Source organism: Natrix helvetica (assembly GCF_964273705.1).
Source record: "Natrix helvetica genome assembly, chromosome: 1".
Classification (NCBI taxonomy): domain Eukaryota; kingdom Metazoa; phylum Chordata; class Lepidosauria; order Squamata; family Natricidae; genus Natrix; species Natrix helvetica.
Genome location: NC_138548.1, coordinates 152,178,619 through 152,205,315, shown reverse-complemented (window position 1 = coordinate 152,205,315; position 26,697 = coordinate 152,178,619). Strand labels below are relative to the sequence as shown.

General features: G+C 44.0%; 1 protein-coding gene and 1 long non-coding RNA gene across 3 annotated transcripts in view; one reads left to right on the top strand and one right to left on the bottom strand.

Moving 5' to 3' along the window:
• LOC309384912 overlaps positions 1-26,697 on the top strand; it is a 683,650-nt gene that overhangs the window by 466,646 nt on the left and 190,307 nt on the right. The gene's annotated exons all lie outside the window — the stretch shown is intronic.
• The window catches only part of FMNL2 (formin like 2), a 221,918-nt gene that overhangs the window by 90,342 nt on the left and 104,879 nt on the right, over positions 1-26,697 (bottom strand). For both annotated transcript variants that reach the window (XM_081968482.1, XM_081968483.1), the window contains exon 2: positions 3,156-3,239. In XM_081968482.1, coding sequence (XP_081824608.1) covers positions 3,156-3,239 — 84 coding nt within the window. The remainder of the gene's footprint in view (positions 1-3,155; positions 3,240-26,697) is intronic.

Sequence of the window (26,697 nt, the reverse complement as noted above, 5' to 3'; positions counted from 1 at the left end):
ACCTCCGACTCCCATCCCCTCCAACCGGCGCAATAGGATACCATGGTCGATGGTATCAAAAGCCGCCGAGAGGTCTAATAGGACCAGGATAGAGGAGCAACCTCTATCTCTGGCCCTCCAGAGATCATCAACCAACGCGACCAAGGCTGTCTCTGTGCTGTGCCCAGGTCGGAAGCCGGACTGGCGTGAGTCTAGATACTCGGATTCGTCAAGGTGTCGTGGAAACTGCTGGGCCACCACATTCTCAACAACCTTCGCTAGAAACGGAAGGTTGGAGACTGGACGATAGTTAGCTAGCTCCATTGGGTCGAGTGAGGGCCTCTTAAGTAAGGGCCTCACCACCGCCTCTTTCAAGGCGGTTGGTAAGGATCCCTCACCCAATGAGGCATTCACCAGGCCCAGAAGCCAGCCTCGTGTCACCTCCCAAGATGCCAGTACCAACCAGGAGGGACACGGGTCCATTAAACATGTGGTGGGTCGCAGCCGTCCACGCAACCTATCTAAATCCTCGGGGGCAACAGAATCAAACTCCTCCCAGGATGGTCTCACAAGACTCGCTGTTGGCGGCTCGTCTGGTCCACTGAGTGGGGCCCATCCGCTCCGGATCTGAGCGACTTTGTCCTGCAGATATTCCCCAAATTCCTCTGCTCTGCCCTGTAAAGGTGCCCCCTGCGTCCCCTGTGACAAGAGGGAGCGGGTCACCCTAAACAGGGCAGCAGGGCGGTTATCCGCGGACGCAATAAGGGTGGCACAATATCTACGTTTGGCCGCCCTTAATGCCACCAGGTAGGTCCGCAAGTAGGATCTTACCTGTGTTCGATCAGATTCGGAGCGTGAGGACCTCCACCTGCTCTCTAGACGTCTCCTGTGACGCTTCATCACCCTCAGCTCCTCGGTATACCAAGGAGCCCGGGTGGGTCGCTGCCGCAGGAGAGGTCGCAAAGGCGCAATCCGGTCCAAGGCCCCAGCCGCCGCCCTATTCCAGGCGGCCGCTAGGTCCTCCGACCGAGCGCGGGTCAGGGCTACAGGTAATGGCCCAAGCTCCGTCTGGAACCTATCCGGCTCCATCAGGCGCTTGGGGCGGTACCAGCGTGGACCGTCTGGTCCCGCCTCCTCGCGGTGGGGGGTAGCGCCAGGGAAGTTAAGCCGGAGACATGAGTGATCTGACCATGACAGGGGTGTAACAGTGAAATCCCCTCTACCCAGATCACTCGTCCACTGCTCAGATACAAAGACAAGGTCCAATGTGTGGCCTCCTTCGTGTGTGGGGCCCTGAATTAACTGGGTCAGGCCCATGGCTGTCATGGAAGCCATGAACTCCCGAGCTACCTCAGATGCTGCTCCCGTCGACGGCAGGTTGAAATCTCCCATGACCATGAGCCTGGGGATCTCAACCGCCGTCTCCGAGATCAGCTCGAGGAGCTCGGGCAGGGCTGCTGATGTATAGCGAGGAGCCAAGTATACAATCAGCAAACCCAACTGCCTCCGTGGGCCCCATTTCACACCAAGGGACTCACACCCGGATATCTGAGGAACAGTGAACTCCCTCGGCTCTAGACCTTCCCGTATAACTACCGCCACCCCACCACCCTTACCCAGGGCCCGAGGCTGATGGAATGCACGGAAACCTGGTGGGCACATTTCCACGAGGGGTAAACCACCCTCGTGGCCCAACCAGGTTTCCGTTATCCCTGCAAGGTCTAGCTCCCCCTCAGAGATCAACTCATTAATGAGGGGGGCCTTGTTGGTTACGGACCTTGCATTGCAAAGCATCAGCCGTAGGCCCGGGCTCTGTAGTTCCTGGCCACCTAGGTTGCGGGGGTTGGTGCAGACGACCGGGCATAGCCAACAACCACGGTCTCCCAACCGACCTTGTGATCTTCTCTTGTCCTCGCATCCCCCCCTCCCCGCGACCGTTGTAATCAAACAACCCTCTATTGGAATCTCTTGTTCCCTCTCCCCCCCCGCTCCGCTCACTTCCTTCCCGGACTCACCTGTCCGTCCAGCACTGGCACTGGCGCCTCTCCCGGCCTGGTTATCACACCCCCCCTCCCTGGAACCCCTTAATAACAATAAAAAACTTTTGGATAAAAAGCCCCTCAGCCTCCGTTTCTTCCACCTCTCGGGGTTCACAAACCCGTCATCAAGGCAGGCCCTTGAGAGAGCCAAGGGCCATACCTGCGAGAGCGGGGCCTCCCGCAGGCGGAGCAGGTCTAGCCTTGAGTAAATTGATGAAGTATTAAAACCCAATTGGGTAAGGGTGCAGATGGTAAAAATTAATAGTTAATAGCCGGAGGCTGAGATGTTACTGGGGAGCTGGAGGGGAAAATGTTCCAAATATTTCCGGGACGTGAAGGTGAAGCAGGTGGAGATATCATAAAATGAGGTGACAGTCCAAGGTGGATTGAAAATAAATGTAGTACAGATGTGGGTTCCTTAGTAAATGAGGGGTGGCCTTCTAAGCCCAGCTGTTTTTGGTCTTAGTCTGGGCAGTCAGTTGGGCTCATCCATGGCCCTAACACGGGTCTTCAGTGACCTCTAAGGTTCCAGGTCATCCCCAACCATTATTTAGGTCTTCTTCTTTCTACTGGTTCCCCAACATCCTCACCTTGACCCCCCCATCCGGCGTCTCAGTTCTCAGTTCTCTTAACATTTGCAGCAATTTGGGAAAAGCTTCCAAAATTATCAGGATTCTCAAGACACCAGAGCAAGTTCCTAGGAGCATGGGGGCAGCCAGGATATGGCCAGCTGTTATGGGGGAGTCCCTGGCTGCGGTTCTTTCCACACACCCAATACCGCAGCCATCTCCCAGTGCCGCTCCCTGTTGCCTCCCAGAAGCCAAAGGTATTTCTATTTATTGTGTTAATTTCAAAAGGTACCACAATTGGAGAAATACAAATCTAAGCAGGACAGTGCATGCTTCACAAGCGTAACATTCTGGATTCTGGAATTCACCCAATTATTGGCAATAGGAAAAAAATGCTCCTTGCTTTCTAGCCAACAATAAGCAATTATCTGCCTTAAGAGACAGATAATTGGTCCTGGTACAAGGCAGCTTCCCATATTCCTCTTATCACAACCTTGGAACAGTGTTTGTAAAACCAGCTTAGGGGAGACTCTGTACCTTGACAGTGCCTTTGGGCTGCTATACGTACCTGATCACAGATCAGCTCCCATTTCTTCTCATTGTCATATTGTCGGAGTAGCCTTGCTTTGTCAGGAGGCAAGTTCATGGCATTCTGTGAATAAAGAGAAAGCAATCTGGGTGACCACAAGGTTCAGCAGAGGCTGAAGGTTCAGAGAGGTTGCATATGAATAAGTGTAAATAAGCAGAACAACATGGTTACAGTTATGTGATCCCCCCCCCCCCGCAATTCATGGTTAACAGAGTTTATCCAATGCTCTCCAAGAAAAACATTGCAAAACAGCAATGAAAGATTCCTTCCCCTCCCAACCCTCTAATCTAAGATATGGCTCATGTTGAACAATGTCAAGGCTGAGAGGTTTTTCACATAGGGTAAAACTAGAGAATGACGTTGTGGGTAATTCAAGGAGAGTTCTTTTTTCTTCTCTCCTATCATATATTAACTGCTACATAAAATGTCCAATAACTAATACACACTTTTATCTACTTAGAAATGCCAGACTGAAATCCATGCGCAATTCATAATTAAAGTAGCATAAAGTACGATTCTCCACCAATGTATACAACATTTAAAAAGAGAGCCACTTAAATCTGTTGCAGTAAGAGAGGAAAAAAGCTTGCAGTATTGCAGAAGGAAACAGATTTACTGCAATATACATTTGTGGATGAGATTCTATTTTAGCCAAAATAAATCAATGCTTCAGATGGAACCCACCTAAATAGCTCTTATATAGTATCACGGGTATCAAAGTTGAAAATTTAATGAAAATACATAGCGACGTGTACATTTGCTTAAGATGCATACAAAGAACATTATAGGGCACATGGAAGAACAGATGTTGTTAAGGGAAACTGTATCATACACACACACACACACACACACACACACACACACACACACACAGATAGGATGCCTATCCGTAAAATTTTCCATGTGTTTATCCGCAGGTGGCACATTTTCCATGGCATTTTGGATGGGTGAATTTATCTGCAGATGGGATACACACACACACACACACACACACACACACACACACACTTTTTGAAAGCCAAAAGAAAATAAAAAATCTACGTACGGATCATGCAAACTCTATTAATTATGTTAATTCTTCTCCTGGCAAAGGAATAACTGTGGACCTACATTTAAAAGACCCACATGCACCAAAGAAATATAAGCATTAAAAGGAGAACCATATTACGTCTACTGCAAGTAGGGGATTCTGTTCTGATTTTGGCAGATCACAATATACAAACTGAGGTTAACAATTTAAATCCTTGACTTCTAATCTATTGTCCATAAAGATATGGATCTTCTAATGTGAAAGCAACGTAATGAATGTAAAATATGGACTGAAAAGCATCACTAATTTTTTATCCTTTTTAGGGGGTTCCAGGGAGGGTTTTAGGGTAGGAGGGGAGGGAAATCTGTCCAGGAGGGGGGCCAGTGCCAGGCGAACAGGTGAGTCTAGGAGGGAAGTGAGTGTGGTGGAGAGGGGGAGGGGAAAGAACGTTCCAATAGAGGATTGTCTTATTACATCGGTCGCGGGGAGGAGGGGATGCGAGGACAGGAGAAGACCACAACGTCGGTTGGGAGACCGTGGTTGTTGGTTACACCCGGTCATTTGTACCAACCCCCGCAATCTAGGTGGTCAGGAACTACAGAGCCAGGGTCTGAGGCTGATGCTCTGCAATGCAAGGTCCGTGACCAACAAGGCCCCCCTCATTAATGAGTTGATCTCAGAGGGGGAGCTGGACCTTGCAGGGATAACGGAGACCTGGTTGGGCCACGAGGGTGGTTTACCCCTCGTGGAAATGTGCCCACTGGGTTTCCGTGCATTCCATCAGCCTCGGGCCCTGGGTAAGGGTGGTGGGGTGGCGGTAGTTATACGGGAATGTCTAGAGCCGAGGGAGTTCACTGTACCTCAGATACCCGGATGTGAGTCCCTTGGTGTGAAATGGGGCCCAGGGAGGCAGTGGGGCTTGCTGATTGTATACTTGGCTCCTCGCTATACGTCAGCAGCCCTGCCCGAGCTCCTCGAGCTGATCTCAGAGACAGCAGTTGAGACCCCCAAGCTTGTGGTTATGGGGGATTTCAACTTGCCGTCGACGGGGGAAGCATCCGAGGTAGCTCGGGAGTTCATGGCTTCCATGACAGCCATGGACCTGACCCAATTAATTCAGGGCCCCACACACGAAGGTGGTCACACTCTGGACCTTGTTTTTGTATCTGAACAGTGGGCGAGTGATCTGGGAAGAGGGGATGTAACCATTATTCCCCTGTCATGGTCAGATCACTCATGTCTCCGGCTGGACTTCCCTGGCGCTACCCCCCACCGCGAGGAGGCGGAACCAAACTGTCCAAGTTGGTACCGCCCCAGGCGCCTGATGGAACCGGATAGGTTCCAGATGGAGCTTGGGCCATTCCCTGTAGCCCTGACCCGCTCTCGCTCCGAGAACCTAGTGGCCGCCTGGAATAGGGCGGCCGCTGGGGCCCTGGACCGAGTTGCGCCTTTGCGGCCTCTCCTGCGGCGACGACCCACCCGGGCTCCTTGGTTTACCGAGGACCTGAGGGTGATGAAGCGCCATAGGAGACGCCTAGAGGGCAGGTGGAGGTCCTCACGCTCCGAATCTGACCGAACACAAGTAAGAGCCTATTTACGGACTTACCTTGTGGCATTAAGAGTGGCCAAACGCAGACATTGTGCCACTCTTATTGCATCCGCCGATAACCGCCCTGCCGCCCTGTTTTGGGTGACCCGCTCTCTCTTATCGCAGAGGACGCGGGAAGCCCCTTTACAGGGCAGAGCAGAGGAGTTTGGGGAATATCTGCAGGACAAAATCGCTCAGATCCGGAGCGGATGGGCCCCCTTCAGTGGACCAGAGGAGCCGCCAACAGTGAGTCTTGTGAGACCACTCTGGGAGGAGTTTGCGTCTGTTGCCCCCGAGGATTTGGATAGGTTGCGTGGACGGCTGCGACCGACCACATGTTTAATGGACCCGTGTCCCTCCTGGTTGGTACTGGCATCCTAGGAAGTGACACGAGGCTGGCTACTGGGCTTGGTGAATGCCTCTTTGAGCGAGGGGTCCTTACCTGCCACCTTGAAAGAGGCGGTGGTGAGGCCCTTACTCAAGAGGCCTTCCCTTGACCCGATGGAGCTAGCTAATTATCGTCCAGTCTCCAACCTTCCCTTTTTAGCGAAGGTTGTAGAGAATGTGGTGGCACAGCAGTTTCCACGACACCTTGAGGAATCCGAATATCTAGACCCACGCCAGTCCGGCTTCCGGCCCGGACACAGCACGGAGACGGCCTTGGTCGCGTTGGTCGATGATCTCTGGAGGGCCAGAGATAGGGGTTGTTCCTCTATCCTGGTCCTATTAGATCTCTTGGCGGCTTTTGATACCATCGACCATGGTATCCTATTGCGCCAGCTGGGGGGGATGGGAGTTGGAGGCACCGTTCTGCGGTGGTTCGGCTCCTACCTCTCCGACCGGACGCAATGTGTGTTGGCAGGGGGGCAGAGGTCAACTCTGAGGCCACTCACTTGTGGGGTGCCTCAGGGGTCGGTCCTCTCGCCCCTTCTATCAACGCATATGTGAAGCCGCTGGGGGAGATCATCCGTGGTTTTGGGGTGGAGTATCATCTGTACGCTGATGATACGCAGCTGTACATTTCCACCCCAGACCACCCCAACGAGGCTGTCGAGGTGATGACCCGGTGTTTGGAAGCCATCGGGGTCTGGATGGGGGACAACAGACTCAAGCTCAACCCCTCCAAGACTGAGTGGCTGTGGCTACCGGCACCCCGGTTCAGTCAGTTGATTCCATCGCTGACCATAGGGGGCGAGCAATTGCCCCCTGTGGAACGGGCGCGCAATTTGGGCGTCCTCCTAGATGCCCGGCTGTCAATGGATGACCATGTGGCAGCCCTGGCAAGGGGGGCGTTCCACCAGGTTTGCCTGGTGCGCCAATTGCGCCCCCTACTGGACTGGGATGCCCTACGCACGGTCACTCATGCACCGGTGACGTCTCGGCTGGACTACTGCAATGCCCTCTACATGGGGCTTCCCTTGGGACGCGCTCGAAGACTGCAGCTAGTCCAGAACGCAGCCGCGCGGGCTATTTTGGGGAGTACTAGGTACTCCCACGTAACACCGCTCCTGCGCGAGCTGCACTGGCTGCCTGTGGTCTTTCGGGTGTGTTTCAAGGTGTTAATTACCATCTTTAAAGCGCTCCATGGCTCAGGACCTAGGTACTTGCGGGATCGCATCCTACCACACACTTCCCTGCGACCGATTCGCTCTCACAGGGAAGGACTCCTCCGGGTACCGTCCACTAAGCAATGCCAACGGGCGGCACCTAGGAGTAGAGCCTTCTCTGTGATGGGCCCAACCCTCTGGAATGACCTCCCCCCCGATATCAGAACCACCACCGACTTCCCCTCCTTTCGACGAAAACTGAAGACTCACCTGTTCCGTTTAGCCGTCCTGGACCATTCATAACCTTATTATACCTCCTGGCAGATATATTTTAACTGGGTAATTTTAATTGGGTATTTTTTTTAGGATTGTTGAAATATTGTTTTTATCTACTTTACTTTGTACAGTGTCGTATTGCCTCCTCTTCTATGTTTTTATGTTTGTATGTTGCATTCCATTTTATCTGTTTTATTTGACTGTACACCGCCCCGAGTCCCTTTGCGGAGAGGGGGCGGTATAAAAATCGAAATAAAGATAAAGATAAAGATAAAGACTAATGAAATATTTAAAAGGAAATGATAGCAGGGGAAAATGCCCATTCTTAATCAATACATCCAGAACAGCTTCTGTATTTCGTACATACAACCCCCTGTATCACTTCTGCCCTCTCCCTCTCTGGTAACGCTGGACTTTTGGCAGAAATATAACCACTCCAGATCCAAAGTCTTCTGTGTGGTTAGGCAGCCTCCCCCCCCCACCAATTTATCTGAAAACAGGTGGCTTCCTACCCATATTCTACTAGTATTGCAGGACTACGTCACCACGTGTCAAGAGTCACAAAAGTTTTGCTTTGTTATGCCTGTAGTGGGGAACTCCTAGCCCTGAAATGCAATCTCAGCTGGCATAGTCAATGGTCAGCTATGCTGGAGCTGTAGTCCTTTTCACATCCCATTTTCCATTCAAACACGATGCCCTCACTTTTACAAACTGCCACTTTCCCAAAAAGCAACAACATATACCCTCAACCAGCAACAGCACGAAGAATCTTCTCATGTGGAAATTAGTGTAGATAAGAATTCAAGGGGCCACAGATGCCCCCCCCATAAACACACATGGTCCAAATATTGCCACCATATTACTTAAGAACTTAAGTACACTAGGATAAGCGCCACTGATGTCATAACAAATAGCAGTTCATTTAAAGCTAGAAAGGCCAAAGGCAGCATTTTGAAATAAATCTCTTGCCCTTTGCAATGTGGAACTCAGGGAATGCATGGCTCATAGATAGATTTTAGACAGATATAAGAAGAAGCAGAATGAAAGCAGAATAATCACTGTATTCTGCTTTATGACAAGATCTCAAGAGCATCTCACTTCTGAGAAACTGTGATTTTCTGATGCAGAATATTAGCCTATGCTTGTGACTGACATGCTAACATGTCAACCACAAGCTAGCTAGAAGCTAACCCTACTGCCTTTCATTTAAGACAGGGCTGTCAAACTCGGGGGCCGTGGGCCGGATGCGTCACATGCTGGCCACGTCCAGAGCCAGTTTAGCAAAGAGGGGGAAAGTCCTGCTATGTCACGTGACCCCGCCGTAACGACATCCGTTTGACACCCCTGATCTAAGATATCAAGATGGCACAACAGGCATAAAGTCCAAAACTGACTGAAGTCCAAAGTTGACTGAAATAAAGCATAGGTATAATCAAACCATAAAACAACATTATGCTAATAAGAAGAGAGATCAGAAAGCTACAAGAACTGTCCCATCTTTCAGATTAACCTTTTATGTGGGGTTTGTATAAAGGTGGTTTACTGCCTGGGGGTGAGAGTGAGAAATCTCTTTCATTGGGTATTTGAGTACAACTCTATTATTATAACATTCCTGGAATTGCCAGAATAGTGAAATTCCACAGTGACTGCAACGCGATGCAAGATGAATTGCGACTAATGAGCCTCCATATTTTTCTTAGGGATTTAAGCCAATGCGGGCAGAAAATCGCCTTTCTTTACTACTTTTTGCGAAATGTCTCCTTAGGTTAAAAGTTGAGGAGAAAAGATTCGTTGGCAGTTCTTATAAATCATAAAGGATCGTTCAAAACTGGTTCTACCATTTGCCTACCTGGCTGGGAATTAGCAGTATTTTTTCAGAGAATCACTTGCTTCAGATTTTTAGTTGGAAATGAAGGGTTTCCCTATAGTGATTATAAAACTACCAGCAAATTTGGATTTTTCCACCGTTTTACTTTGTACTATTCCAGCACTGCCTTTTCAACCTCTTTCCCACAGGTTTATTCCTTTGAATTTTACCAGGAAAGTTTTGTGCCTCTTTCCTGTATAATGCTAAATGATTCATATTTTAGCCTGAAGATGTCTGTGACTTGTCCTCCTTCCTGTAATTCTACTGCATGGGATTGAGTAATACTAGGAGTCATACTGTACTGAACTGTAATCATCTTCTTGATCTAAAAGATAAATGGGCAGCATCTACTGTACAAAGCCTTCTCTTTGCCTCTCTAAAAAGAAGAAAAGTAATGAGACTTCTTCTGATGGTACTGCATGTTACTTTCTCAGGTTCAGAAAATGTTCATCCTGACCCTGGGATTCACTAAGACCACCCAGGCAACCACGTCACAAGTTTTATTTATTTTAAAAAGTAAGAGAGTTCAGGAGCATACACAAGAAGCAGACAAGATGATGGTTGCTCCATCCTGATCTGAAGCCCACTCCTTTTCGATATATTGATCTCTCACCCATATACAAAGTGTGGGAGAGATTCAATTGTGATGACATGACGCCATCTTGCCTGTTTGATCCTCCCCCATTCATACAGATGATATAAATACACAAGATTCATTCAATCTGAAATATAAATATGAGCCCAGCATACTGAACAATAATTAATCCCAATTTGCTTCTACAAAATAGAAAAATGTTTCTAAAGCAGCAATTATAAATGCACCAATTAGAAGTGTATTCTAAAAGGTCAAATAGACTTATATTCTTCTGAGGATCAAGAATACAATCTGACAATTATTGCTTTTCCCTTAGTTTTACATGGGAGAAAGGGGACCCTTGATCCACTTTAACTTTGGAAGACAATGCCGTGCTTCTTAAATTATATACTTATTATTTTTATTTATTTAATTTTATTGGCTGTCCAACTCCAGTGGATTATTCTTAAGTTTCTCAAAAGTCTATTCTGCAATAGACAAAAGAGCCCAGCACTCACAAAGCAGAAGAAGCGATGGAAGCTTATGAGAAATAAAGATTTATGAAATATGGGAGCAGTGGTGAAGTTCAAATTTTTTTACTATTGGTTCTGTGGGCATGGCTTGATGGGCATGATGTGGCTTGGTGGGCGTGGCTTGGTGGGCATGGTAGGGGAAGGATGCCACAAAATCTACATTCCCACCCCATTCCAGGGAAAGGATACTACAAAATCTACATTCCCATTCCATTACAGGAGAAGGATACTGCAAAATCTCCATTCCCACCCCACTGTGGGGTCATCCAGAGGTGGTATTTGCTGGTTCTCTGAAATACTCAAAATTTCCACTACCGGTTCTCCGAACTACTCAAAATTTTCGCTACCGGTTCTCCAGAACCTGTCGGAATCTGCTGGATTTCACCCCTGTAGGGGAGCATCATATGGAATGAAGTTATAATAGTTACTGCTAGCTTGAAACTTGATGGAAGGGATAACATTGAGGAAAAGGAAGATGCAACTTGTTAAATACTTCTGTCCTCCCAACAAGGGGCTAAGAGTTCCCCAGATAAATATCATTGCCTATACAAAGTTATGGGGCAAAGCACCTGCTCGCTTCTTAAACTCTAATAGCCTTCATAGTTTTGTATCTGAATTCTCACCCTTTGAAAACAGAAAGAGAAATTCAGCTCCACATTTGTAATCCTGTTTGTTAAATTGCTATGTTCTTTCCTCCCCTCTGATCTACCTAGATTTTAGATAAAAGGGCAGGAAATGATTACATCCCTAACAATCACCTGATGGTCTGGTGAATTGCTCACTCTGTCAATCCCGTGTGTGACTCATATATTATTTCTCGTGTTTTCCACTTTCCTGTCCGAGTCCACTCCTTAGCTTTCTTTTTTCAGTTGAAAATAGCTTCCCTTCAGGCCACTGTTCTTGTGGGCTCTGTTTTGTTATTTACAAACATCCTCTTTCCATTCCAATTGCTAACTGATATGGTAGATGGAAGATCACCAACAGCAAAGGATGCCTTCCTCTTCCAAGCCTCCTCCTGCCCCCATTTCTTTCCATCTTGTTATTTTGCACTTGATTGTGTCTTCCTCTTGTTTTTATTTTTTTTATACTTTCTTGCCACGGATGAGAGACCTTGCTTTTAATCTTTTGTTGGACTGTATTCCTGGGATACACAAAGCTTCAAGGATAGATAGAAGTATTGCTATTGACAACCAAGTCATTAACACACCTTGAACTATGGACTCAAAAGCTATACTAGGCTATTAAAAGAGATTCCCCTCACTGTATTGTCAGAACGTACTTGGATATAGGGTTTCAAGGAAAAGGAACTGAGACTCATGATCTATGGTATCTCTCAATCGGTATTAAGTATGAGACTCCAGTTAATAGCTCCTTGTTGGAGCTTGTAAATTAATCTCTTCAAAAAAAATCAAACTTGCATCTACATTTGTGATTGTTTTGTTTTGTTTTATCTCTCAAGCAAAAGATTATGAATTTATATAATATTAGCCAGCTTTGTGTTTTGACTTGAAATACTATACTTCCAAACAATATCTTATGCCCGAATAATGGCTCCTATTATTTAGTAGCACTATTACTGGCACAAAACCATCTTCAATTTGTTACATGAAGGGAAAAAAGAGCACTGGGTTTCCTATAAAGCTTAGATCCATTGCTCTGTATTATATTGTGATGTAAGCATTATATGAATCTTACCGTAATTTAAAATCAAGTTGAACAGAATTCTCTTAACCAGCCTTAGCCTGTGAGGTTTTCTGCATCCTTTTATTTCAAGTATTTTTTTTTGGAAAACATGGTAATATCCAGCTATTTAAAAGAACTGAATAATATCGCTGAATGTCTGGAGATTCTCAGTCATTCAGGTCATGGTTGCCTGAAAAATGCTTTTTTTCCAAAGACAATTGGACTTTATTTTTTTCCTTGAAGACATTTCATTTCTCGCTGTAGAAGCTTCTTGGATTAGAAGCAGAATGTCTTCACTATAAGCAGTGATGTAACTTATTAAAGCACCCAAGAAGCATTAAAATCTAAAATTAAAAGGCTTAATTTTACACCTATCAGATTGATCCAGTAATAACAATTTAAGATAAAACAAGTGACCAGGATACTTAGTAAAGATTGGAAATAATAATTCCTGGTGAGCAGGAAGGGACAATGCAGAACGATGTGTTCCATAGTTTCAATTATTCCTCCATCGCACGGACACAATCTCTGTTCAAAGGGGATCTTTTGGTATCTCCCTTGAGTAAAGGCTGTTGAGCGAGCATTGAATCTGGCTATAGATAGAGCCTTTCTGAATTTGGGGGATCATTATGCACTAAGATATCTAGATGATTGTAGAAGCTGTGCAGGGTAGTGTTTCTGGGTAGAACTGAAAAGTCTGCTTGCAGCTCTAAATTGATAATCTGTTGTTTAAGACCAGCCAGTGAGCATTCATGGGGAAAATCCAGCAAATAGTACTCCAGCATATATACTGTGAGATCAACCAGACTGGACAAAATCCAAGATATACAGCATTAAATCAAGGCAAGTACAGCGGCAGAAACTGCCACAGTAAGTCCACTCAGCTTGCAACTAATCAAAGCAATAACATCAATCAGGGTTTACCTGGAAAAAGATAAGCCCTAAAGTAAAGAGTATATAATTATCCTAAAGAATTCACCCCACCCTGTTTCTACAGAAAGAATAAATTCACACACACAACATAAACTATCCTTAAGGATCCTTGCAGAGGATTTATTCTTGAAAAAGTACTAAGAAGGGTTTTTGTTAACAAACTTGACTGAAGGGCTGCTGTTGAGATTGTGCCATTATCTCCAGCTGACAAACACTGCTGCTCTGGCTTGGAAGGTTTTTATAAGATTAAGCATAAATTCACAATAAGGTCTTATTTTCACTTTTCTCTGGTTAAAGATATACTTCAAAGGAACATTTGTATGCTTTTCTTCTTCTCACTCTCTATAGACAAAACAGTGAGATCTTGAAGTGCCAAGCCAGAATAATCAGTGAGGAAAGTAAAAGTGTTTTGTTTCCAATACACAAACCTCCAGCCTCCAAGTAGCAGTGTTGTCTTTCCCTCTGTTGTTACAGTGGGATATGGATCTGGTTTACAGGATTAATTCAGCATGTGCCAGAACACATAATGTTCCAAGGGAAGTACATGTTAAATTTCTTAGGAAGACCACGAGGGATGAGATTTCTACCTCTAGCACGATGGAGTTGCCAAAAAAATTTGTATATCCACCTACCCTTTTCCCATAAATTTTAAAAATCAATAAAATTATTTAAAACAAAACAGTGAGACCTTGAAGTGCCAAGCCAGAATAATCAGTGAGGAAAGTAAAAGTGTTTTGTTTCCAATACACAAACCTCCAGCCTCCGAGTAGCAGTGTCGTCTTTCCCTCTGGTGTTACAGTTTTCTTTGTTGCTTTTTGTATCTTTTTTTATTCCAAGTTTTAAAAAAAGTCAAATTCTTGAATGAAATAGAAAAGAAAAAGGGAAAAACACACGCAGTAATGAAGAAGGAGAATTTTAGTCCATAGGTTGCAAAAAATAATAATGAAAAAAGAAGAAGAAGAAAACTTAATCCCTTCATTTTAAAATGAATTCCCTCCATGAACATAGCATTTAAAAAATAAGATAACCCACTGTCCAAAACCATTCAAAGCTTAATTCCGCCGCTTATTTCTTCTGTTCTCAAATTTAAATTAACTTTAAGTTTTTTATAAGCAGTCTCTTTTAAAATGGTAAAAATTCCTCACCAGCTGGAAACACTTTCTCTTTCCGTATCCTTCTGTTTTGGAGCCACCCCAATTTCATCAGCCTGATGGCTGGACTTTTTGTCGCCGGCTTGAAGAATTTCTCTTGGATCGATCAGGGACTTAGCAATGTCCCTGAGATCAGCAAGAAGTATTCTTCCTGTTCACCATCTCTGCGGGACGATTTAGGTCCGATTGGACCACCTAGCGGCAAAAGTATCGACTGTGGTCTTGGAGCATCGAGACCACACGTCCGTATCATCATGACGTTGGCTCCTCCTATCCAACCCATCTTAGACGAAGTCCAGTACCTATGGAACTGAGGCCTTTGTGGGCACCACCTGGGCAGGCTGGCACCAGGTCACGAAGAAAATCCATGTGGAGTCATAGATTCTTGTGGTGGATTGTCCGCATGAGGCCTCTATGGTCCTAATCACACGTGCCGACTCAGATGCTCCTGCTCAATCTCCACACGGCTAGTTGCAGCCAGTATGGCTCTGGGTGAACCAACCTCCCCTGATGTAACTCTATCTCCCTCTCCGTAATCCACCAAGGAGGCCGGGCTGACAGGGTCATGAGATCCGCAAACCAGGCCCTCCGCGGCCAATACGGTGCCACCAGGATCAGCTCTGTCTGTTCCCTGACTAGCTTCTGAATGACCCCGGGAATGAGGGGGAGGGGAGGAAAAGCATACAACAGCCCGCCTGGCCACCTCGTGCAAAGTGCATCGACCCCCTCCATTCCCCGAGTTGGGAACCAAGAAAAGAACCGGGGAAGCTGTGCGTTGCCTGGAGTGGCGAAGAGGTCCACCACTGGTCGCCCAAACTTCTGGCAGATGCTCTGAAACAGCTCTGGGGAGAGGCTCCACTCTCCGCTGTCCACCATCTCTTCCAAAGTTAACAGAAAAACCTAAGCGTTGTCGGGTGACTATGACCTGCACAAGGTCCGCCCTCGTCTGACTCGGGGATGTTTCCTGAGCGAGAATATCATCCAGGTAGCAATGTAGTCTAATGAAAAACGCCCTTCGGTACGCTGACACTACCGCCAGCACCTTGGTGAAAACCCTGGGTGCGGACGACAATCCAAATGGCAGGGCCCTATAATGGTAATGGTGCCCCAGGTAGGAGAACCAGAGGAAGCGCCTATGATCTGGGAAAATGGGGATATGGAGGTAAGCCTCCATAAGATCTATAGACACCATGTAATCTCCCTCCCGAACCCCTGCCAAAATGGACTTAAGGGAGGTCATCTTGAATTTGCGATAAACCAAGTATTGGTTCAACAGCTTCAAGTCAAGGATAGCTCTCCAGCCCCCCAAAGACCTGGGCACAAGGAACAGGTTCGAATAGAACCCTCGCCCCACCTGGTCCGATGGGACCGGTTCCACTGCAGCAATGTCAAGCAGAACTTTAATAGCCTGACGCATCAAACTGTGTTTCTCTATGAGTTGGGCCAGGGGAAAAGAACAAAATAAATTTGGGGGAAGGGACATGAACTCTAAACGAAGACCATGAGTGAGTGTGATCTCCGCCCAGGCCTCCCCCTCAAAAGGGACGCTTATTCTGATGTTGGAAGCGAGATCTGTCCCTATTGCAACTGAGCTCGGGCTGCCTCTCTGACCCGGGGAAAGAGTACCTGCTCTGCTGAACTTCCTGCTCCTGGGGTCGATACGAGGGCATGCGGTAGAATGGTGTAGACTTTTGCTCTGCCTTCTTCGCTGAGGTGGGCAGGAGCTTTTTCTTATTCTTGTCCTCCATGAGGAGCGGGTCAAGGGCGGCCACGAAGAGGGAGCCCCCCCCCCCCCCCGTGTAGTCAGCCAATGCCAGCTGCCACTTTGACTTGTTATCCTCCTGCCACCCCCGGAGCCAAAGAAGGTAACGGACGACACCATAGCCCTTTAGCTACCCCAGCCTGGGGAGCCAGGATAGGCCTAGACAAGGCCTGATCCCCCATGGGCTCCACGTGGGGAATCTTCCATGTCCATATCCTGGACTTCCAGGGAAAGAGGTGGAAAGGGGGAAACTTCCCAAAAAAACCTCCCCAGGGAATCCGGAGAGCTGGGGGGGGGGGAGACAGGCTGAGGCTCACCCCCCAGAGGAGATCTAGACTATCGGGGAGAGGCAGTGAGCCTGCTCTGCAGGGCTCTCAATTTCTCAGCCCTGGAAAAGGTCTTTGAAATTGCCTTATGCCTCCTTAGTTCATCCCTCAGTGTGGCACAAGAGGGGCGAGAGGCAGCAGCAGTTTTTTGAGCTCTGGCAGAGGCAGTGGGATGCTGCCTGGAAGATGGACCCTCCCCAGGGAAACATGGGAGGACCTTCTCACCTCCTCCGCCATCTTTGCCATGTGGCAGTACTCACGCTCCTTGGGAAGCCTCTTCACTCCCTCTCTTCAGTTGCATCAGGTAAAGGAGAAATCAGGCAGGAACAATGCTGCTTTCTCCCCATCTAGGCAGCCCCTGCATCAACACCGAGAAACAGCATGCCTGGGGGCTTCTTCTGAGGCTTGCCTCAGCTCTGGACGCCCACACGTCTTCTCACTGCTCCGCAGCGCGCCTGCAGCCTCCAAAAGCCTCTTCGCGCACTTGCTAGCGCTCTGGGATCATTGCTGCTCGAATCCAGCTGCCGAAGACTTCAGCCAGCAATGCAGAGTGACGGGAGGCCGTGGGACTGGAAATCCCGAGCCTGCAAGCCTCCCAATCGCCCAGAACCTGGGGACCGATGCCAAGTGTTCAGCGGAGCCGGAATGACCGCTGCAGCAGCGACCAAGCTCTCCAGTCCCCAGCAGTTTAAAGTAATCTCTCTGGTGGCCAGTAATAGGAACCACGCAAGAGGAGGGAGCTTCTTTCCAGAGGCTGCAGACGCAAGGAGGTACCAATAGAGGATATTAATCAGGAGAAAAAATATTTATGACTCATTTTTTGGCCAGACTGAGATGAACTGGAAATCAAGGATGGAGTACAGAGGCGTGGCTTCAGCTTCATCCCAGTCTCGTGGCCAATTGGGTATGTTAATACCTCTACTGGAACCTCCTGTCCCTCGCTCCGGAAAATACTGTTAGAACTACAGAGCAGCCCTTTTAGGAATGTGGCCACCCTAACTGTAATCTCTGTCAAACCAAAAGCAGTGTAATATTACAGATAGTTCTTGACTTAACAGCCAGTTGTTTAGCAAGCATTCAAAGTCACAACAGCACTGAAAAAAGTAACTTACGACTGGATCTTGCACTTACAAGTGTTGAAGCAACCCCATGGTCATGTTATCAAAATTTGGACACTGGCAACCGGAATGCATTTAGGATGGTGGAAGCATCCCAGGTTCATGTGATCGCAATGTGCAACCTTCCCAGCCAGCTTCCCACAAGCAAAATCAATGGGGGAAGTCAGCTTTGCTTAACGAACACGAGACGCACTTAACTGCCACAATTCCCTTAGCAACCATGGAAAAAAAACTTGGTAAAATTGGGTGTGACTCACTTAACTATTTTGCTTAGCGACAGGAATTCTGGTCTCAATTCTGGTCCTAGGTTGAGGACTACCTTTATATAATATGCCATCCAAAATGAGCATTTTGCTTCTGCTCTCAAATGGCAGAGTTAACCACTCAAACAGCAAAGAATTAGAGCATCAAGCCTTGCCAAGTCCACAACTACAGCGTCTTTCTGCTTTCACCTTTCTATCATGTACAGTGACGTGCTGCATTTATACACTGATAAGGGAACAATAAAATGCTTGTTGGCTGTTCGGTAATATAGGATGTGGCTTGGCTAAGGTTGCTTGGTTTGTCTTTGAAATGGACCCATTATCTAATAATTGCTTACTAGATTGTCCTTTTCCTTCTCATATTCCGAGAGAGAGAGGGAGGGAGGGAGGGAGAGAGAGGGAGGGAGGGAGAGGGAGGGAGGGAGACAGGGGGGAGAGAGAGAGAGAGAGAGGGGGAGGGAGAGAGAGAGAGAGGGAGGGAGGGAGGGAGAGAGAGAGAACTGGAAGAATAGGTAATTCATTCAAACATAATCATTGAAAAGTCATTCAACAAAAGGAACACTTACCAATAATACAGGCAATATTTAAAGATTTATGCAATAAATCTTTATTGAAAGTCTACTACATTTTGCATTTGATCCTGTGATGGGACTGACTCCCTATTTCACTCATAAATGCACATGTTTGTACAAACACACACAAAGCCTTCTTCAACTGAGTCGCATCGATGTGGTTATGGTGGAGAAAATAGCATGTGAAAACCTTAGAAGATCCGTTCTTCCCCTTCATCCATTCCCTCGTTTCTCTATTGCTCAACTGGGTGGGGGAGACCCTAAGAGTGCACTGAAATTTAAAAATAAAGTTAATAACAAGCTTGAATTAAATCATGATGTTGGATTTACTCCTGTTCTAATTATGAATTAGACAGCAGTTTTTTTTTAAGTGTCAGCATGGAATTTTCAGTGCCTTCTTCTGATTTGTAAGTGGAAGAGCAGATAGGAGGAAATATATAAGTTCATCACATATGGTTTATGCAACTGGAAATTACAATTTCCAATTACACCTATTTCTAGCAATTGTATCACTTTAGCCATAGCAAAATAGTTCCCTTTTCCTTTATTCCAGACCAGCTGATAATCCGGCGTTGGTATTTATAGACATTGAAGCGTTTGTTTGACAGCGAGCCATTGAGAGTGGCCTTTCTTCTCCCTACTCCCATGTCCATCATCCCTGCGCTCTCCCTTCCCCCTCCCATGTGCTCCTCTTTCCCACCCTGTCTACGATCCTGGCACTTTGCTCCAAATCCATCAGGCGCTTCTTCATTGGTCCATTGGTCCATTGGTCATGGCTGGCTTTCCAGAGGCAGTTGCGAAGAAACTGACATCACAAACAATTGCTGCTCTAGGATGCCGCACTCGGTCTCCTTAACAGCCCATGCTCTCCTTTCTCCCTCTCATGACATCACAAACAATTGTGAAAAATGCTGGAACATACATACAGCCCTTTTTATATATATAGAAGATTATGTGTTTAAACTGGTGGAGGATTCCTCACTTTTCATGTATTTATTTTATTTCAGCAACTATCAAGAAAACAGAACAAGTTCTTTTTTTCAATTTCTGTTTTCTCTAGACACATTATTGATCTTCATTACAGACCAATAAATCAATTATGTAGATAGTCCTATTATTTTTTATTATGTACCATCAAATCTTTGTCAACTTTTAGTGACCACAAGGACTTTATGTCCTATAAACCCCAGTCAATTTGGATGAACACTAAACATTCTGGGAATGAAATCCAGCATATGGGGAGCACTCTGGGTTAGCAAAGGATGGCTACCCCCTCCGAAAAGGAGTTCGAACTCATTGTAATTCATTTACTCCAACTTGTCTTTTAACTAGAATGAGGCACCACCTGATCATGCCTCCAACTGTCAGTTACTCTGATCTGATACTAGTAAATATTACAGGCCTATCTAAATACATTCGTCTAATCAGTCATATGAAGATATGCAAGAAATATTTAACAATGAAATCATCCATTTGCATTCTGGTAAACTGATATGAATTACTGTTCAAAGTGAATTATCACATATTGAAATGAGTAAACTCATGATTCTGTTTGAAAAACGTTAAGAGAGCAACTGACCTGGACCAATTTTTACTTCCTGAAATTAAATTATAAAATGCTCTAAAGACCATCATGAACACAACTTCTTCCACCTTTTTTTGTAAGGATAATTATATATTCCTTAAATCTGGAACAGTTATAAAAGGTAACGAGCAGCGAGACAGTGTTTCTTCCAGCCAAACTAAGTAGACATTATATAAGACTGATAAAATCTGACCCAACTTTTAATTTCTCAAAAGATAGCAATAGAGCCATCTTAATTTGAGTCAAACACATTACCTCATTACCACATTACTTCCCATTTTCTTTGATTTCCCAAGCTCCATTGTTCAATTGTTGAAAGACATGTTTAGCTAAGATACCGAATCTTACAGCAGCCCCTACAAAACTGATTAAAGTTAGACCCGATGGGTACTTAATTTAAAACTGCGGGGATTTACATAAAACTGAGCCGTTAAAAAGAAAAAAAATATTTTAGAAGAAGAGAATGCAAAGCATTTCTATATTGTTACTAATAGCATCAAATTCAGTTCCAAATAATTCTCTTGTCATTAGGCCCCAGCAGCAAGAAACAAGGTCATATGTCCAAAGTCACAGTCCGAATTTTCTGCAAGCCTTGTGGAATAAACTGCAACTGGCTATATTTGCCTAATAAGCCAAAGCAAAGTAAATCACATTTCTGCTTAGCACAAATCAAGCCAATATATCTGAGATTTGCTAGGTTTTTTTGCTCAGCTACCATAGAATTTCTTTCCACGTCCCCTCTTAATGCATTTGTTTGTTGTCTCTTACACTAATTGCCGGCCAGTACATGGGAAACTTACACTTACTCTCAATAAACTCTGACAAAAGTCAGAACATAAACTATATTCCTAATATAAAGGAGAGGAAAAAATAAAATGAAGATAACAAAGTGTTTGAAGTAGCCAACAGCTTTCAACTGATTGCAAGAATTACAGGGCATCAAAGTCTTAAGTTGCCACAAAGAACTCTGTCTCAAATGAGGCTACATTCCTGAAAACTGTCACATCCAAGCCATTAATTTGTGGGTTATTGCATACCAACAGTAGGTGGTTTTGAAGCAAACTGTGAGTAGATCTAACCAAACTTCTTTCCCACACCTCCACTCCAACACCCAAACTTCCTTGATTCCATTCCTCTGCCCTCATAGATAAGAAAAGAAAGTGAGAGAATAAATTGCTTGCTTGCCGTGGGTAAAAGTCACACTGAATTCTGCTGTGCACCACAAATGCCACAAGGAACCCTAGTTGTCCCATGTGCATTAGTTCATTTGTTTGCATGAAAAGCAAGCTATGAGGCTAGAAGAATAGAACTGGACATCTTAAGTAACATGGTGTTCTTTTGCAAACTGTAAAACTGTTGCCATTACTATCAGAATCAAAATAAAGCTGTTATACCCACACAAGACTAGCATTTAACCATAACACTATGTTGCAACTGTATTTAAGCAGTCTTGAGAGGTTTTGAAGGATCTATCTATTCTATATTATCCACAGAGACTTCAATGCAACAATCCACAAATCGTATGCCCAACCCAGTTGCATCTAGCATACTAGACATAGCTTTCCATTTTTTTCAATACTAAATTAATCTCAATGAGAGTAAAAATCTAAGCCAGAGGAACATGACCTCATGTTAACCGAACTTGAACACCCACTCACTATTTTGTGAATGTAAACACTTTGTTTCCCACAAAGATACGCTGTGCTGCCTTGCAAGTGGGAGAAAGCTACAAACAGGCTGATAAAGGCCAAATCATTCATATACCCATCTAAACTCAGCATTTTAAATTCCACCTCCACAATTAGATAAGAGATTATCAACAGCGGAAAGTACAATGCTGAAATCTGGCCATACAAATTGACATCACGAATAGTCTGTTTTGCTGCTGGTTTCTTTTCTTTCTTTTTTCCTTCTCAAAAACAAGAATGTGAGCTACGATTTGAACAAACAGGTTCAACCGCTGTAACTTAAAGCTTTATACGTCATCAGATGCCAGTTCAAATGCACACTTTTAAATTTGCCTTGAATTTGAATTTCCTGGTAAATTTATCATCCTGAGATCTGCCATTAACCTCTAAGTCTCAACATCTGTCTGAAATGTAGATGCAGGACATGGAAATTCTCTTCCATGAGTGTTTTTGTTTCTTTTTAAAATTGTTTTGTCTGTTTAATTGTTGAAGGACAGTAATCTGTTATGTTTGGCTAACATGCTACATCTTATGGCAGCACCCAGTGAAATTTGACTACGGTTGGAACATGTGATGGGAAACTGCAAGAATTTAGGTAAAACTGACAAGTGAAAAAGAAAACAATATTCGGGTAGAAGAGAATTGCAAGCTTTTTTTATATTGTTATTAATAACATCTAACTCAGTTCTAAATAAATCTCTTTTCATTGGGCTGTAGTGGCAGCTGACACAGCTGGAATCACTTGTCCAAAGTCATGGCTATTTATCTAAGGCTTGTAGAATAAACTACCACTGCTCAGAGTGGGTATCAGAAGAGGTCAGTTGGTTAGGAATTGTAGGAGCTGGCGGTATGATACAAAAGACAGGTTGTGATTATTCACTGGACAAGGAAATGCATTCTATTCTTCCCCAGAGGTGTTTTATTTCATAGTCTGATTACATTGCCAGTAAAAAATGTTCTGGATATCCTGAAGGCCACATATCCAAATGAGAAAAGTAAAATGGCAAATATTTTTTAAAAGCATGAAGAGTTAGTTGTAAGTAGAAAATACTGATAAAAAATTAATATAAAAAAACGAGACAGGCTGGCAACACAGGCTAGCCAAGGTTTGTAGTGACAGGGTGGGAAGATAGGTAGGTAGGTAGGTAGGTAGGTAGGTAGGTAGGTAGGTAGGTAGGTAGGTAGGAAGGAAGGAAGGAAGGAAGGAAGGAAGGAAGGAAGGAAGGAAGGAAGGAAGGAAGGAAGGAAATAAATGATCTTTTCATCAAAATGATAAAAGCAGCATTACATACTCTTTCCCTTTCATTATTCTGACTATCCTTGCCTTCCCTGGTGCATACCACTGAGGAAAGTCTGAATGACTCAGTGACAAAGAATACTAAGAACAAAAACAGTTTTTCCAGATAAGTTTGAAGTAGAAGACAAAAAGCAGTAGCTCTGCTAAACAGAGCTGAACAAAGCTGAAGAAGCTTCTTGGATGAGAAGTGAAATGTCTTCAAAGGAAAACCAGAATGTCCAGATGCCTCTTGAAAAAGCACCCTTGGGACAATCATGACCTAGAGTGATTGAGAATCTCTATAGACATTACGCTAAACAGTCATTTATACATTATCTTTGTGACATCAAGAAGAATGAATGGAATGATACCAGAACTCAATGTACGCAAACATCTATATGTTAAAAAAAACAAAACAAATAACCTGTTTCCCCACAAATAAGACCTCCCCGCCCAATTGTGCTAAAATAAGCTCTCCCCGAAAATAAGCCCACCCCAAAAATATTGCAACACAGCAACAGACATGAGGTGACTATGGTCGCCGCCTCCTGCACCTCAAAAATAATAAGGCCCCAAAATAAGGCCAAGCACTTATTTCGGGGGTCAAAAGAAAATAAGACCCTGTCTTATTTTTGAGGAATCACAGTAATAATGTTCAAATAAACTGCAGATTAGACTACTGTAATAAATTTCAGGGAAAAAGGAGAACAGCATGAGCTTGTCAAGAATTTGTTCTATTGCTTTGTTTTTTCATTTATAGAATATATTGTGAAAACATACTGGATAATTTATTCTGGTTAGCATCCTGAAGATCGTCCCCTGCCTTTTTAATTTTAATTATTTTCTTGCTTTAAATCGCCTTTTATTATAATATTTATGTACATGGTGGTGCAATGGTTAGAATGAAGTATTGCAGGCTAATTCTGTAGACTGCTGACTGCCAGCAGTACAATCCTCACTGGCTCAAGGTTGAATCAGCCAGCCATCCTTCTGGGGTCAATAAAATGAAGACCCAGATTGTTGGGGGCAATATGCTGCCTGTAAACCACTTAAAGAGAGCTGTAAAGGACTATGGGACAGTATATAAGTCTAAGTGCTATTGCTATATATAGCATTTATGTTTTTATGTCTACTCATACAATGTCCAGAGTCACTCTATGAGGAAGATTTGTTGCTTTTAAATGGGATATATAAATAAAATAAATAGATATATAAAATGGTATAATTGAAGCCTAGTATTTAGAAAAGACTATACTGTATCAGATCTTCTCAATTTTCAGCAGAAACTCTTCACTTCCCCTAAAAATGTTCTTAAAAAGTAGTTCAGTGGCACAAATGATATATTTTTCAAATCAAAAGTGTAATAAAACTGGCTGATTTACATATTCACACATTTTATGAGCTAAATTTTAGGCTTGCAAGTTTTCACAGTTAACTTGTTACTTTGACAGAGGGTGAAACAGCAAGATGATTTTCTTATTGCAGAGACCCCAATAGATTTCCATTTGTGTCTTAACACTACTCATAGCTATGTAAGAAGTTAAGATTATGGTAACCAGAGTAGCTCAAATTTAGTACAATATCATATTTTAAATATATACAAATAGTCCTCGACTTACAACCATTCTTTTAATGACTGCTTAAAGTTACAACGGCACTGAAAAAACTAACTTACGACAAGTTCTCATACTTATGATCGTTGCAGCATTCCTACGGTCACCTGATCAAACTTTAAGTGCTTGGTAATTGGCATGTATTTACAATGGTTGCAGCACTCCAGGGTCCTGACATTGTCATTTACAATCTTTCTAGGGAGCTTCTGATAAGCCATGAAGGAAGCCAGATTCACTTAACAACTGTAGTAATTCACTTAACCATGGCAAAAAGTCATACAACCATCGTGGCAGAGTGGTTAGAATGCAGCAGTGCCGATTGCCAGGCGATCGATACTGATTGGATTGGATCCTGATTGGATCAAGGTTGACTCAGCCTTCCATCCTTCCGAGGCCAGTAAAATGAGGACCCAAATTGTTGGGGACAATATTTCTAAGTGCTATTGCTAAATTATGGCAAGACTCACTTAACAATTGCCTTGCCTATCTACAGAAATTTTGGGCTCAATTGTAATCGCAAGTCAAGGATTACCTGCATTGTTGAAATCAGTTTAGGAAACCATGTTGGTAAAGTCACAGAACGTGGAAGACCATTCAGGCCATTTTGCCCAATTTTCTTTCAGTATAGGTATCCAAATTAACAGCATCCCCAATAGAGGGAGTGACCATCCTCTGTTTGAATCCAACCAACAAAAGGAAATGCATTGGGCTTATGTAGAGTAGCTTGTATTTTGGCCTTGACAAAAGATGCTTTAGGCTATGGAGACCATAATTTTCTTTGTCAAGTTAAAGCAACAGCTTGATTTTCCTCAACTATCTTGCAGTAGTCGGAAGAGAGGAACATAGCCAGGTAGTCACTTGACTTCTAGAAGCAAGGATAATGCTGAGTCATTTTGAAGAGTTACTCCATTCAAATCCTTATTTTAACCTAAGGAATCCTCTGAAGATCTGCACCACCCAAGAATCCAATGGCTTCCTGGTAACTAAAATGCCACAGACTGGAATCATCTGTCTATCTATCTTTTATGGCTTTTACCTACCACATGAAACCAGGATTCTTGATGTGTTACAGAGCTTACATATAAAACACAATAGAGGCAGTCTTTGACTTACAACCATTCATTTAATGATGACTCAAAGTTATGCCAGCATTCGAAAAAGTGACGCTTGTCCTTCACAACCTTTTTAGCACTCCTGTGATCATGTGATCACAATTTTAGAGTTTGGCAACTGACTCAAATTTACAATGGTTGCAGGATTTTGTGGTCACATGATTGTGATCTGCAACCTTCAAAGTTGGCTTCCAATAAGCGAAGTCAATTGGATAAGCCAGATTTGCTTAATGATTGCATTTTTTAATAACCACATGATTCAATTAAGAACCATAGTAAAAAAAATGATTGTAAAATCAGGTCAGTGTGATGACTCACTTAATGATTGCATTGCTTAGCGACTGAACTTCCAGTCCCAATTGTAGTCATATGTTGAAGACTACTTCTATAAGTCAATACAATAATTAATTGTGTGAATTAAATATTAGCATTAACTCTCATGCAATGATGGTGAAAAAAAACCCTACCTTTTGTTAACTCCATTCATAAATCAATATGTGCATTGGTTATTGCTGGAAAGTCAACATCTTTCTGACAAATTCCCGCTCCAAGATTTCTTGCATTAGAATGTCTGAATGATTCTAACAGTGAAAGGCAAATATTCTTAACCCAATAGCATTTCGTCTTTTTCAAACTTGGTATTAGGCTTAAGTTTGCATTTTAAAAATGTCAGAAGCTTCATTAATTCACTTTACTCATTAATTACAAAATTTATGTATTTGGAAGAAAGGGCTCATGCATAAAAGATTCGAAGCTCTTTTCAGAACAGCACGATGGTGATGGTAGGATGGTGACGTTGAATCGTTCAAGGTGGACGGAACACTAGCTAAATATGCTTTCTGTTAAAAGAAAAATACGCATAATCTAAAAAGGAAAATATATATATTATGGAAGCCTTGAAAACAAGGTAGTTATATGAGAATATTTACAGGGGCCACATAAATGCCTATTTCACATCATCTTATATTCTCTTTCAATTGCTGTGTGTGATTCACAGATCAATTAAGGCTCTACATGGACTTCT